The sequence below is a fragment of the Narcine bancroftii genome, chromosome 4 (assembly GCF_036971445.1).
Source record: "Narcine bancroftii isolate sNarBan1 chromosome 4, sNarBan1.hap1, whole genome shotgun sequence".
NCBI lineage: Eukaryota > Metazoa > Chordata > Chondrichthyes > Torpediniformes > Narcinidae > Narcine > Narcine bancroftii.
This window is the reverse complement of record NC_091472.1, coordinates 120,065,900-120,081,901: the sequence shown is the minus strand read 5'-3', so window position 1 is coordinate 120,081,901 and position 16,002 is coordinate 120,065,900. Positions and strand designations below refer to the sequence as shown.

The 16,002-nt window shown below is 43.9% G+C and overlaps 1 protein-coding gene across 4 annotated transcripts in view; it reads right to left on the bottom strand.

Moving 5' to 3' along the window:
- The window catches only part of cltcl1 (clathrin, heavy chain-like 1), a 93,956-nt gene that overhangs the window by 75,173 nt on the left and 2,781 nt on the right, over positions 1-16,002 (bottom strand). For all 4 annotated transcript variants that reach the window (XM_069932619.1, XM_069932616.1, XM_069932618.1 and 1 more), the window contains exon 2: positions 4,785-4,992. In XM_069932619.1, the coding sequence (XP_069788720.1) occupies positions 4,785-4,992 (208 nt within the window). The remainder of the gene's footprint in view (positions 1-4,784; positions 4,993-16,002) is intronic.

The following is a 16,002-nucleotide window of genomic DNA, read 5'->3' as shown; positions in this document are numbered from 1 at the left end:
GAAAAGCCTCCCATCAGCGGTAGAAAAGCCTCCCATCAGCGGTAGAAAAGCCTCCCATCAGCGGTAGAAAAGCCTCCCATCAGCGGTAGAAAAGCCTCCCATCAGCGGTAGAAAAGCCTCCCATCAGCGGTAGAAAAGCCTCCCATCAGCGGTAGAAAAGCCTCCCATCAGCGGTAGAAAAGCCTCCCATCAGCGGTAGAAAAGCCTCCCATCAGCGGTAGAAAAGCCTCCCATCAGCGGTAGAAAAGCCTCCCATCAGCGGTAGAAAAGCCTCCCATCAGCGGTAGAAAAGCCTCCCATCAGCGGTAGAAAAGCCTCCCATCAGCGGTAGAAAAGCCTCCCATCAGCGGTAGAAAAGCCTCCCATCAGCGGTAGAAAAGCCTCCCATCAGCGGTAGAAAAGCCTCCCATCAGCGGTAGAAAAGCCTCCCATCAGCGGTAGAAAAGCCTCCCATCAGCGGTAGAAAAGCCTCCCATCAGCGGTAGAAAAGCCTCCCATCAGCGGTAGAAAAGCCTCCCATCAGCGGTAGAAAAGCCTCCCATCAGCGGTAGAAAAGCCTCCCATCAGCGGTAGAAAAGCCTCCCATCAGCGGTAGAAAAGCCTCCCATCAGCGGTAGAAAAGCCTCCCATCAGCGGTAGAAAAGCCTCCCATCAGCGGTAGAAAAGCCTCCCATCAGCGGTAGAAAAGCCTCCCATCAGCGGTAGAAAAGCCTCCCATCAGCGGTAGAAAAGCCTCCCATCAGCGGTAGAAAAGCCTCCCATCAGCGGTAGAAAAGCCTCCCATCAGCGGTAGAAAAGCCTCCCATCAGCGGTAGGAAAAGCCTCCCATCAGCGGTAGAAAAGCCTCCCATCAGCGGTAGAAAAGCCTCCCATCAGCGGTAGAAAAGCCTCCCATCAGCGGTAGAAAAGCCTCCCATCAGCGGTAGAAAAGCCTCCCATCAGCGGTAGAAAAGCCTCCCATCAGCGGTAGAAAAGCCTCCCATCAGCGGTAGAAAAGCCTCCCATCAGCGGTAGAAAAGCCTCCCATCAGCGGTAGAAAAGCCTCCCATCAGCGGTAGAAAAGCCTCCCATCAGCGGTAGAAAAGCCTCCCATCAGCGGTAGAAAAGCCTCCCATCAGCGGTAGAAAAGCCTCCCATCAGCGGTAGAAAAGCCTCCCATCAGCGGTAGAAAAGCCTCCCATCAGCGGTAGAAAAGCCTCCCATCAGCGGTAGAAAAGCCTCCCATCAGCGGTAGAAAAGCCTCCCATCAGCGGTAGAAAAGCCTCCCATCAGCGGTAGAAAAGCCTCCCATCAGCGGTAGAAAAGCCTCCCATCAGCGGTAGAAAAGCCTCCCATCAGCGGTAGAAAAGCCTCCCATCAGCGGTAGAAAAGCCTCCCATCAGCGGTAGAAAAGCCTCCCATCAGCGGTAGAAAAGCCTCCCATCAGCGGTAGAAAAGCCTCCCATCAGCGGTAGAAAAGCCTCCCATCAGCGGTAGAAAAGCCTCCCATCAGCGGTAGAAAAGCCTCCCATCAGCGGTAGAAAAGCCTCCCATCAGCGGTAGAAAAGCCTCCCATCAGCGGTAGAAAAGCCTCCCATCAGCGGTAGAAAAGCCTCCCATCAGCGGTAGAAAAGCCTCCCATCAGCGGTAGAAAAGCCTCCCATCAGCGGTAGAAAAGCCTCCCATCAGCGGTAGAAAAGCCTCCCATCAGCGGTAGAAAAGCCTCCCATCAGCGGTAGAAAAGCCTCCCATCAGCGGTAGAAAAGCCTCCCATCAGCGGTAGAAAAGCCTCCCATCAGCGGTAGAAAAGCCTCCCATCAGCGGTAGAAAAGCCTCCCATCAGCGGTAGAAAAGCCTCCCATCAGCGGTAGAAAAGCCTCCCATCAGCGGTAGAAAAGCCTCCCATCAGCGGTAGAAAAGCCTCCCATCAGCGGTAGAAAAGCCTCCCATCAGCGGTAGAAAAGCCTCCCATCAGCGGTAGAAAAGCCTCCCATCAGCGGTAGAAAAGCCTCCCATCAGCGGTAGAAAAGCCTCCCATCAGCGGTAGAAAAGCCTCCCATCAGCGGTAGAAAAGCCTCCCATCAGCGGTAGAAAAGCCTCCCATCAGCGGTAGAAAAGCCTCCCATCAGCGGTAGAAAAGCCTCCCATCAGCGGTAGAAAAGCCTCCCATCAGCGGTAGAAAAGCCTCCCATCAGCGGTAGAAAAGCCTCCCATCAGCGGTAGAAAAGCCTCCCATCAGCGGTAGAAAAGCCTCCCATCAGCGGTAGAAAAGCCTCCCATCAGCGGTAGAAAAGCCTCCCATCAGCGGTAGAAAAGCCTCCCATCAGCGGTAGAAAAGCCTCCCATCAGCGGTAGAAAAGCCTCCCATCAGCGGTAGAAAAGCCTCCCATCAGCGGTAGAAAAGCCTCCCATCAGCGGTAGAAAAGCCTCCCATCAGCGGTAGAAAAGCCTCCCATCAGCGGTAGAAAAGCCTCCCATCAGCGGTAGAAAAGCCTCCCATCAGCGGTAGAAAAGCCTCCCATCAGCGGTAGAAAAGCCTCCCATCAGCGGTAGAAAAGCCTCCCATCAGCGGTAGAAAAGCCTCCCATCAGGATGGTTGATGAAGAGGAGGCAGTTGATGCCAAATGCAAGGAACTTGACAAGGTTCTCATGGCAAACTGATTAAGATATAGATGCATGGGAACCATGCAAGCTGATAGATTGGACAAAAAATTTGTTGGTTCATACAGGGTAGAGTTCAAAGGATGCTTTTCTGGCTGAATGCCTATGACCCCTGTTTGTGACATACATTAATGACAAATGAAAAATGTGTAGATGATTGTTAGAGCATTATCAAATATTACAGTACATAGATTAATTACATACATGGGCAGAAAAGTGGCAGATGGCATTTAATCCAGACAATTGTGAGGTGTTGCATTTTGGAATGCAAGGGAAATGTATACAGTTAATGGCAGAGCTCTTCAAAGTATTGATGTGCAGAGCTACCAGAGTTATCATGGTGCAGTTCAGCTGGCTCACTTCAACTCTTGTGAAAATTAACTCAAGCACCTTGGCTGTTCTTAACCTCATTGGAGGGATCAAGAAATAACTGAGGTTTCTTAGTGGCAATAGTAGGGGTTGTTTTTGCATCAACATCCATGTGCAAGAGAGTTCTTTCACTCGGTTAGGAACTATTTTGGGGGATAGGGACTAATGAGGTGGGTGTGTTCAAATTATCTGTACCAGCTGAAATTTCAAACTAATCAGTGTAGGATACATTCAATAGAATCACTGATCAGACCACCACATGCTAATAAACCTTAATCTTTACAATATCACAGCGCAACAAAACAAAATCTTGCTCTAATAATTCCACTTCTGGATACTGCCAAAGCAAGAGACTCCAGAAAAGAAATGCAAGCATTTAGCAGAAAACTAACAATACACCAATGTAATTACAGTGCAAAGCACACAAAGGACATTACATGCATAAATTAAAGGGTCATTCTCAGATGGCAAACCACTATCAGCAACTTGATCACATTTAAGTAAACATGGATCACCCATAATTGGACGAGTACGCTATCCAAGCCACTATTTTCAACAAATCTTGTGATTTGGCATTGCAATTTGCCAATGCAAGTTTCCAGACCATTACAGAAGCCACCTATTTATAAGGCAGGTCAATTAGTAACAGGAGCATGTTTATGTGCAATCTGTAGATTTAGCCCACAATTTCAACTTTGCATTAGTTCAAAAGTTCAAGTTTTTCTACCCTTTTAGATCTCAGCTGTTCATACCTCATTAAGTGCTATTAATGAATCTGCAATTCAAATTCTTAATAATCAGCTTCAATCAACATCAAAATTTCAAGCTTATAATTATAGATGTAACCATACAAGAACTCACATCTTCTCAGAAATAGATTGGAAGCAAGTAATCCTCAATCCTGACAGACTCCCCAAGAAGAACTGATACATATAATTATAGATGTAACCATACAAGAACTCACATCTTCTCAGAAATAGATTGGAAGCAAGTAATCCTCAATCCTGACAGACTCCCCAAGAAGAACTGATACACTTCCAGTTACAATATGGCATTCCAAACCAACTAGACGAGGTTTATTACCCAAAAGTGCCAAAGTAATCTACTACCTTCACTCTCGTTGCTTTTGCCAATTGTCTCAAGATGAATACTTGCAACTTTTGCACTTCAAATGAAAATTAAATCTGTCAATGCCAAAGCTGGTTGAAAGAGATACAGCAAGTTGACTAACTGAGGTAGCCCCATCTGCCTACAGTTGGCCCACATCTTTTCAACTCTTATCCATGTACCTTCTCAAGAGGATGCTAAATGTGAATATGTTACCTCAGCAGTGGCATGTATGCCAGTCCAGTAACCCCTGCTTTAAATCCAGTGACACGTTTCAAGTGCGATGCTATATATTCTAATGTGCTGTCAAAATTGCTTGCTTAACTAATATACTGTACAAAGATCTTGTAATTCACCAGGTTGAGTTTTGAATTCTCCTGCAAATTTGGATAGATTTGGGCATTGGTCAATTCATTTATTTAGAAAGAGCCTATATTAAGTGGATACGGTTTGCACACAATGAAAAGACCCCGCTTAGAGGTTTTACTGCCACAGAACAAAGAACTCACCATCTGAAATTGAGACAAGAGAGCAGGAAGAAAAGTATATGATCAGTTACACAAAATGGATGCAAATAATATTAAACAGTACCCAAGTACATCAAGTTACTAATTTGCTGTTAGGAAAGCTCTCTATTTCAGGAATGTGAGTTACTCATGGATCCATACCTTTCAGAGCAATCACTTTGCTTGCTGGATTCATGATGACACTGTCAGCAGATATTGGACGTCGAATTGGATTCGTTGGGTCATTCAGGTCAATAACAACAACTTGTGCCTGGTCTCCAACCTTCTCTCTGATGCAGATAAATTTGTCAGACTCCATAGTAAGGGTACTGAATCCAATGTTAGCAGGGTTCACTCCTTGGTTCTGGAGCTTGAAGGATGAAAAAACACATTTTGATCCCAGTTAATGGAGGGACAGCTGCCAATCATGTTGTGGTTTGTTTTTTCCTCCAAATTAAATTGTGTAAGGCACCTACATGCTTTTTTCTGACACTGATGTACAAAACACTGGATTTGCCCAGTAATTAGAATTAAATAATTGAATTCAAAGAGTTGCTTACTTTAGGCACTTTTAGGTGGCCAATTGATCCGCTTGTAAAGCTGCATACTATGGCAAAATACAGCTGTGGAAAGGCCATGTGAATGTGCAGGAGGCACCTGCAAGACGAGTTTGGTAAACCTCCTCTGAGAGGGATCATCCCCGCAGCACAGTGGCCTCCCCAGCCAACTGAATGACAGTCAGCTGGCCAGCGCCTTAGCTTCTCTCCCAGTCCCCACACTGTCGAGCAGCGGTGCCAGCTGTCAACACGGGACCATCCCCACACTGATCCCGCTCTCTCCCCACTCACGAAATCAGTCCCCACACTGTCGGGCAGCCCGTGCGGGCTGTCCCCACACTGTCGAGACTGATTTCAGGAGTGGGGAGAAGGGGACTGGAGTGGCCGGCGGGGAGAAGGGTGCTGGCCGAAACAATGCCAGTACCCGACTTGAGCGCCTCCTTCTCTCCCGCCGGTGTTCCAGCCTCCTCCTTCCCCGCTGTCCACTCCAGCCCCCATACTCCGCCACCGGCCGCTCCAGCCCCGTGAGTGGGGAGAAAGCAGGGCAGCGGGATCAGTGTGGAGCTGTCCCACCTGACAGCCAGCCATCCTGAATTGACAGCCCAAGGGACAGGAGCTGGAATGCGCATCCCGCCACACTGTTCTTTCAGGTGGCCAGCACTGCGCTTTCAACGCTGCCACCGAACTGCAATTTAAAGGGCCGCTTCTGCTTCTTCAGGCGCATTCTTAGCGGAGAATGCATCTGAAAAAAGCCTTTTGATAAGAATTGTATAACAATTAAAATGTAGATAGTTATCCACTTGTCTCCCTTGCCACATGGTGACACTGAGTATGCCACTTGGATCGGAATTGAAACCCATACCAATGCTATTTAGTTGCTTGCTCAAGCTGCAACCTCTAAAGTGCATTTGCTCAATCAAATCTTCCAGAAATACATTATTCAAGTGATCAATTTAACTTACACTTTAACAAGTTTTTACACTTCTTTCCCTTAGGCAGACAAGCTTCCAAACAAGTTCCAAGTTTGAGAAGTTTTGTATAGCTAGTGAAAGATAATCAGTGAAAACAAAATATTCCAATTGAAATTGAATATCCTTTCATTGCAACTCATCTCGAAATCCAACACCTGAAAAACTGTCTGGAGCATTTGTTGCGTGAACATTACTTCTGATCAAAAGTATATTTTGTTAAGTTCAAACACGACAATGTTGCAACCCACTTACTAGCAAGCGAACCAGCTCCCAAAGTCGCAGACATGCTGTGGAAAACGTGAGAAATTGACCTGCATCCAACACAGGCCATCATCTGGGCTGAAGATGTCACTTCTGGAGCCTGGAGGTGTCAGTCTTGCACTAGACTTGACAGTATACGTCAACTTGACAACGTGTACACCAACATTTGGAGTAGCTCAATATAGAATACTTTGCTACATTGATGACCCCAACGTGGAAAATTTTTCTTCAATGCATGCAGTGGCTCTGAAGCTTCCAACGTTTTGGACTTCACAACGTATGGTTTGATCAAGTAGAAGCCCAATTCCAGTTGAGGCAGATAACATCTGATTCCACACAGTAGTACTATGCAGTGAGTGCCCTGGATCAAGAGACAGCATGCCGAGTTTCTGATTTTCTGCAACAGCCTCCAGAGGAGGACAAGTATATGGTACTCAAGACACTGCTCAACCAACTTTTGGCCTCTCATGACATGAGCGAGCGGCCTATTTACTTCACTTAGATGGCTTGGGAGACAGGATCCCTTCCATGCTCATGAATGAAATGCTAGTACTAGCAGAAGGGCATAAGCTCGGTCTCATGTTTGAGCAGTTTCCAAAAGATATCCATATGCTGCTGGCTGACAAAGATTTCAGTGACCCATGGAAAGTCAGTGCCCGTGCTGACATTCTATTGTGGCCAAGCAAGAAAGCTTGACATCCGTAGAAGAGGTCACCAGATCCCATTCACAGCAGCAGGACTCTGCATCTCCAACATTAGACTGGCAACAGGGTCAATCAAATCCGTTGTCAGATGGCCAGGAGACAACAGGGAGAAGATAGCATCCATTGATGTTTCTACCATCAAACAATGGGGCTCATTGCTGCCAACCTCCTTATACGTTTCAGGGAAACACCGGGCCAACCGTTGTTAATGGTTGCAGCGGATGGCCATCGAGACAGCCTTTTACATGTCTGGGATAGACATGTTCTTCGGTGGATACAGGGGCAGAGATCAGGACCCCTTGGGAGACAGGACCCCTTGTGTGCTTCCCCCTTATGGGCCTGCCACACAACAGAAAACCCAGGGCACCATTGAAAATTGCAAACTGCAGTACTATCCAGGCATTTGGCACGTGTAAAATCCCACTTCAGTTTGGTGATGCCATGTTCACGCAGATATTCACATTGGCCACGGTCGCACAATCACTACTGGGAGCTGATTTTTCTCAGAGCACATGGCCTGCTTGTTGATCTAGAGGGATGAAGGCTTGTTCATACCAACACTTTCCAGACCTTCATCCAAGGTGAGGCCAAACTGCCAGCTCTGCATTTAGACTGTTTCTCTTTCGGAGAATGAATTTGCCAGGTTGTTGGAAGAATTTCCCACAATAATTACACCACAATTCACCTCAGTGATGCCAAAACATGGGGTGCAGCACTGTATACCAACCGAAGGGCCACCGCTGCATGCCTGAGCTCACAGGCTCCCTCCAGATAAATGTCATCTGGCCAAAGAATTTAAAAGGATAGAGGATATGGTATTGTCTGACAGTCTGATAGCCCCTGGGCATCGCCACTCCACAAGCTACTCAAGGCCTTAGGCAGATGGAGACTCTGCAGTGATTACTGCAGGTTGAATGAGGTGACCGCATAGGATTGCTAACCAGTACGACATTTAGCGGACTTTCCATTCAACCTTCAGGGAACCTGCATCTTTTCCAAGGTGGACCTGGTCTCTTGGTATCATCCACCAGGATGACATTCCAAAAACAGCTATTATTAGACCTTTTGGCCTTTTTGAATTCAGAAGGATGCCTCTTGGGCTCAAGAACGTCATGCAGACTTTTTAACGTTTAATGAACAGAGTGGGACATGATCTTGACTTTACCTTCATATACCAGATGACATACTTATCACTAGCCACAGTCGTCAGGAACATCGGACCCACCTCAGCAAGCTTTTCACTCATTTGAATGAGTTTGGGCTGACCATCAACCCAGCCAAGTGCCAATTTGGGGTAGCAACCATCAACTTTCTGGGCCATAGAATTGACGAACATGGAGCAAAGCCACTGCCAGCAAACGTCGAGGCGATCTGGGCATTCACTAAGTCCAGCAGAGTTAAAGGCCTCCAGGAGTTACTGAGAATGGTGAACCTTTTTCACCAGTATCTACCATCAGTGGCTCGCATCATGCGCCCCCTCTTTGCCGTGGTGTCAGGGGAGGCAAGGGATGTCACTGGAGATGAAGAATCGTTGGCAGCATTTGAGAACACCAAGGAAGCACTGGCTAATGCTGCATTGCTAGTCCACCCAAGAACAGAGGTCTTGACAGCCCTGAGACTGGATGTGTCCAGTTCGACAATATGAGGGGTGCTTGAACATTATATCAATGGGCATTGGAAACCATAGGCTTTTAGCAAGCACCCAAGACCACCAGAACTCTAGAACAGTATTTTTGATTGAGAATTGTTTGCCCTGTACCTAGCTAACAGACTTTCTAGAAGGCAGGCATTTCATAGCTTTTACAGACCACAAGCTGCTTATATTTGCCTTTACTAAGGTATCAGATCCACAGTCAGATCATCAACATAGACATTTATCATACATTTCGGAGTTCACAATGGCCATGAACAGATCTCGGGAAAGGCCAACATAGTAGCAGATGTACTGTTTTGCCCGGCCATACAATCTGTGCAGACCTTAGCAGCTAAGGCTCAGCCCAAGGATTGGACTATATTGTGCTTGTGAAATTGCAATAGCCAAAGAAATTCTGCGTAACGGAACAGCAGACTCTCACCTGCAGCTGGAAGAAATTCCAGTAGGCCCAGGGAGCTCAAACTCCTGTGTCATTTATCTACAGGTTGCCTCGCCCAATCGTTCCACTGTCTTGGAGGCAGCAGATATTTAACATGGTACACAGCTGGGCACATCCATCGATCAGAATGACTGTCCAGATGGTAGCCAACAGATTTGTCAGCAGTTGGGTGAAGAGATGCACTCGTTGCCAAACACATGAAAGTACCACTACAATCTTTTGAGCTGACGCATCTGAGATTTGACTATGTACACGTGGACGTTATAGACCCCCTGCTGGTGTCATGTGGTTCCAGTTTTCTTCTCACTATAGTGGATCAGGCCATGCAGTGGCTAGAAGCTATTCCACTGGCACACATGACTACCAAAACCTCTGCCAGGGCCCTCATTTCCACCTGGATAACATGTTTCAGTTTGGCAGCACACATCATGTCTGACAGGGGTACCCAATTCACATCAAGCCTATGGTCAGCAATGGCCACCCTGCTTGGAAGCAAGTTGCACCAGACAAGTGTGTACCACCCACAATTCAAGACTAGTAAAGGTTCCACGGGCATTTCAAATCAGACCTTATGGCACATCTGCAGAGACCTAACTGGGTTGATGAATTGCCAGGGGTACTCTTGGGCACAGAAACAGACAAGGATTATATAGGTGCCTTATCGACAAAGCTGGTCTACGGCACACCCCTGATGGCTCCAAAAAAATTTGTATTAGACTCACGATGACAGGAGGAGACACCCATAGCAGTCCTAAGCAAGCTCCGCAAGAAGCTCGGTTCTTTAGTACCCATATCGACATCTCAACATCGTCAGGCTAGGTCCTATATACCCCAAAACTTGGAGGACTGCAAGTACATTTTCGTACAGAAAGGAGCACACCAAGCACCATTCCAGCATCCATATGAGGGTCCCTTCGAGGTACTAAGATGTATGGTTCAATGTCCATTATGGATATCAGAGGTAAAAAGTAAGCTTCTAAAATTGACTGCTTAAAACCTACCCATCTGGACAGACCAATCGTGGTTCAGGCACCTCAGCAGAGAGGAAGGACCCTCCAACCAAAAACAATATAGCCGTTGGGGGGATTCTCCCGCAGCGGGATTGCCAGTTCTCTTGGGAGGGGGGCCCTCTCAACCATCTACATTCCTATGAATAAAGTCCTAACCTCTTCAATCTTTCTCTGTACTCTAGGTATTTTGCACACAGAATACTAGATTAGAATGCCACACAGATTGAAATACCAAGAATCATTGGAAAGCCGAGTGATAGGAATGATTATTGACCTAATTATGGTGCAAAACCCTGGAAAATCACAGTAGTACAATTTCAGACTGGCAAATCTGAAGCATTTGAACACTCTCCCCAGTGCTGCAACATTAAAACAAACTTGTTCTTTAGCCTCAATACAGAACAATAAAAATCTGTAAAGGATCCAAGTTCAAACACTATTTCAAATCAGTTTTCCAAAAACTGAACAGGGAGGAGTTGAAGAACCTTTCCATTAACTGCTGAAAATTCCAAGGATTTCAACTCTGGTCAAAAATGTATTGGATTTCATAAAAAAAGCATCAAATACTGTTCATTAATATCATATCCTGTATATGCCAGAGTATAGGACACCTGGTATTTCCACCTAAAATGTAGATTTTGAGTGATACCCTTTATAGAAGACAACCCTAAAATCTGGCACTTACCAGTGTATGCAATTAAAAACAAAGCACAATATTTTAATAACAAATAACCATGCAAAAGTTTTCATTTTATTTGCAGGTTTTAAAATAAAACCCTTAGCTCCTATAACAGGCTGTTTAAAAATTGCACAGAGCCGACAGCAGTTAGACTGGGTGGATGGACCCCATGTGGAGCGCTGAGACTTGACTGATTAATTAGAGTATGTTCAAGATTACGGAAGGAAGATGGCAGCAGGGTTGAGATTCCATTGTCAAGGTACAAATTTTAGACCTAGCGTACAGGACGATCATGATTTTAAGGAGAAATTGTTAAGTTCTGGAATCGTCCAATACAGTATTAATGGAGAAGAGAAGGGGATCAGGAGCTGGAGGGTGATGGAGGAATAAGGGAAAGAGACCAAGTGAGGGGATTTCCAGAAATTGTTGGTCAAATACTGATGATGTCTGGTTGGAAAGTGCCAAGATATAAAATACAAGATGCTGTCCCTCCAATTTGTGGGTGGCCTCAATTTGGTAGTACAAGGTCATGGGCAGATATGTCAGCATAGCAATGGGGTGTGGAATCGAAGTGGTTGGAATCTGGGAGATCCTTGTTGTTTCAGCAGACCGAGCAATGTACTCAACAAAGCAATCTCTCAGAAGGCATTCATTTTCCACGATGAAAGGAGGCCATATGAGGAACATTGAATGGTGTAAATGACCCCTACAGATTCACAGTGAAACAAAAGTCTGCAGACTGATTATAATAACACAAAAATGTCAAGGAAACTCAGCAGGTCTCAGTGTCCATAGGAGAAGAAGATAACTAAAGTTTCAGACTGAAGCCCTTATTCATTCACAGGTGAAATGCTGCAGCACTAGGGTGGATCATTTGGTGAGGAAGGATGCTACCTGAAATTTATAGACTACAGAGGAGTAATCCAACTAGACAGCATCAACATCAACCTTAAATTTCCAGTAACCCTCCCCCAGCCTCTTTCTCTCATCCCTCCTTATCCCTCCCTCTAGTTCCCCATTCCTTCCTTCTATCAGAAAGTCAACTTTCTTGGCCCACTGCCTGCACAACCTTTCATTTCAGCTTTTCTTGTCCACCTGTAACCTGTATCTACTCTTTACCTGTTAGCTTGTGCTCTCCCCCACTATATTTTTTATTCAAGCGTCTGGCTGATTTTTGCCAGTCCTGAAAAAAAATGGCTCAAGCCCAAAACTTCACTGGTCTTTGATATCCTGTAGATGCTGCGTGACCTGAATTTCACCAGCTCTTCTGTATATGCAGGTCCTGGTTTACCTTATGGGAAAATTACTGTATATTATTAGATGCATCAGGATTACTTTGCTTTTATACTGTGCCTCAACTCAGGATGCCATATTTATTCTTGCCACCATGAAAAATTGCTTTGAGCTAATTGGCTTCCAAATCTAAACAGCATTGTTTTAAATAGACAGCAAAATGACAGACAAGTTTAAAATAACTGAAGGAAGTCTGAAATATCAGCCATGACCCATTTCTAATTTGAGTGGTCACCAACTTTTAGGCAAGTGCAATTTTCTATTTCTTTCCTTTAAATCAAGTTTCTAGCTAAAATAAATGGAAATAAAGTTTCCAACAGCTTAAATCACCCCAGCAAAAAGAGCTACATAAACTGCACAAAACTAATTCTTATCATTTCAGCAAGATCTAGCTAGCAAGATGCAAAGTCAGTTCTGATTTTGCATCTTGTGGCACAGCTTCCACTGACTGCCACTGTATTAAAGATAGGTTTACTCAAGCTACTAGAAATTTTTTTTAATATAAACTGGAGGAACCACAAAGTTTGAAATTTAACCACCTGATCTGCCTCCTCTGGCAAAGTCAAATTTAATCTGGTTGACTATTTTACCTCTTGAAAAATTTTAACTGCAGGAGACCTCAGCACCTCAAGAAAACATCAGCAAGAACTGAAAAATTAAAAGCATAGTACCATGCACGAAGTCACCTTCCTTTTGACTTAATCACCAAAACAAGTTGTTTCTTGTTATCTTTAGTTAAAAGTACAACACAGTTCTTCCCTTCTAAGTTTGAAGAATCAAACAAGGCAAAATAATGATCTTTGTTCCATTTCAAGAAAAATCACCAATTTCCAGCACAGAACATGGGGTTTTACAGAATTCATCCAGTAAAAACCAGAAAACTAACCTAGCTTTACCAATTAATGTCTACTATTTGTGGAGATTCAGGTCATATTTTTGATGTAGTATGTGGAACTTGGTGTTATTTAGTCACCATATCAAAATTATTATCAGTTAAAGAGTTTAGCCTAACCTCAAACCACAACTGTGGGGCAACATGATTTTCAATCATTGCCACAATATCCTACCTCTGTCACAGGAAAGGAAGTATCCCCCCCAGTGTTTGCCAGCCACTTCCAATTCCAACCATCTTATGACTGCTTCCTGGCTTCATATCCACTGCCATTTAGAAATGTTAAGACAAAAACCTGCCTCACATTTAAACCTCAATTCAGGCTGGCAAGTACTGCTTTCAATTCAAAAGAAAAACAAGCTCACACTGGATTAACCCAACAGCAAGCATTAAAAAATCCACAAAGCCTTGGTTAGAGTCAAGGGGTCCAGGTTCTGACTTTGTAATGTTCCCAATTTAGGCAAAGATGCAAGACTATCCCATTCTCCTCCCTGCTCAGAAAATGATGGAAGCAGCCTTTAGACATATCCAAGGTAGAACCAGGTAGGTAAACAATAAGGTGAAATGTTACTGTAGGTAAACAAGTAGCTGAGGATACAATCAGAACAACTAGGTGACTGAACAGACTTGATGGACTGAGTGATACATCTTGCTCCCTAATCACTTACAAAAAACCCAAACTATTAGACAAAAGATGGTAATGGCTTCTTGGAAGGACCATCTCACTATACCAAATCAGAATGGCTAACAGACAAGGTGAAACCAATTTCACATCAAGGAAATTTTCATATTATACACAACCCCAACCTTATCCGTTAATTGATCAGTTTCCTACATTAGCAGTTGGTACCATAAAGCCCAGCAGCATTCAACTAAGCCAAAAAAGAATTGTAAGTAGGCTGTTCAATCTCATGTGCCTGCACCAACATTCAACACAATCAGTTAATCTTTCACCTCAGCACCTTTTATCAAGCACCAACCTCATTCCTCAATTCCCTTCTTATGCAAAATCTGTCAATGTTATGGACATTCAGTGACCAAGCCAGTGAAACAGAGTTTCAAAGATTTATGACCCCCCTCTTAGAAGGAATGGCTCATTTTTGCAGAATAACCCATCCTTTAATATTGTGCTTTTGGTTTCAGAATCAACATTGACCCTTCAAGAATATTGTACGCTTTAATGAGATCATCTCATTCTTCCAAACTCCGGCTGGTCGGTACACAGGGTCAGCCTGCCCAATCTCTCCTGACAAACATAATCAATCTGGTGAATCTTTATTGGACATGTTCTGTAGCAAGTCTCTCTTAAAGCAGGGAGACCATACTGGAATACAATATTCCAGGTGGAGTCTAATTTTACAATTTCACCAAGGCATCTTTACTCATGCAATAGTTTGTATAATGCTTGCTTGACAACTGAATTGATTGCTATTACTGTAAAAAGTGCTTCGTCTTCAAGGACATCCAAGATCCTCAAAACAGCAAATTTTTAAAAACACATCTACCGGGATCAATGCCTGAAGAGGGCACACAAAATCAGTGAACTGGTGCGGACTCGAAAGGCCAACATAGCCTGTTTCCGCTCCATAAATGGTTATATTCTTCACTTTGAAACTTGAGGGGAAAATAAGTTCACATCTTTCCTCATTATATTCCCTCTACAATGGCCTTACTCCATTTAGTCTACTCAGCCTCCTGAAGCCACTGTGTATTCTCTTACAGAAGCACCTCAGGAGTTTCATATTCTCTTCACAAGTTTTCATGAAGACAATTAATGAATTGTTGGAGACAGGATCAGCAATTGCTACCTCTATCAATGCAGACATTCACCCAAGTTCTGTTCATGTATACAGCAAATACAAGTTCAACATAAAAGAGATGAACCATCACAGTAAGAAACCCAGTATCAGGTTAGTTGTATTCACCCATTTCAAGTTATCAAGTAATTTCAAAGAATTGTAATAATTAACAATGCTTCTACAACTAAAGAAATTGTATTCTATCAAAGATGAAATTCAACACAGTTCAAAATAGTATTTATGTCAATAAACAACATTAAATGGAACTTACTGTTGGATTTCGTTATGGATCAGAGAACAAGATGAGCATCAACAATCTAAGTTAAACATTCTGACATTCAGAAGAGAATAGCTCTCTACAGATAGGACCACTCAGAGAAAAGATGGAATTTATAATTCTAGAGAAAGTGGGTAAAGTAATAAATGAATACTTTTACATCAGTATTCACCAAGAACATGAGAGCACTGATATTCACTAACATGTTGAGATCAAGAGGGTGCTTGAAGAGCTTGGACAAGTGCCCAGGACCTGATGGGATATTACCCACGTAATTGAAAAAATCCAAGATGGCTGGGGCTGTGAAGATCTATGCATCCTCACTCGCAACAGGCAATGTCCTGGAGAACTGGATAGCATCCAAAGTTGTTTCTCTGATCAAAAGGAATGTAGATAATACAATTATAGACTTGGTGAGGTTTATATCAGGAGTAGGGAAGCTATCAGAAGATGCATTGAGATAAGATTCACACACATGAAAGATGGTCAGATTAGCAATAGTCCCCACGTTTTTGAGGGAAAAATTACAAATTATTAGTTTTTTGAGGAAGTGACTAATGAGGGTAGGGCATTGGATGTTGTCCACATGATATAGCATGTGGAAAGAGGGCTCAAGCCTGAAACACCAGACCTCCTTCCCAGGGACGTTGCGAGACCTGCTGATTTCAGAATTTCTGCATTTTTACTACAATCACAGTGTGTGTATATATATATATATATATATATATATATATATATATATATATATATAGAGTTTCATGTTTAATTTCATAGCAAGTCATTTGGCAAGGTCTCTCATGGTAGGCAGATCCAGAAGGCACATAGGATCCACAGAGAATTAGTC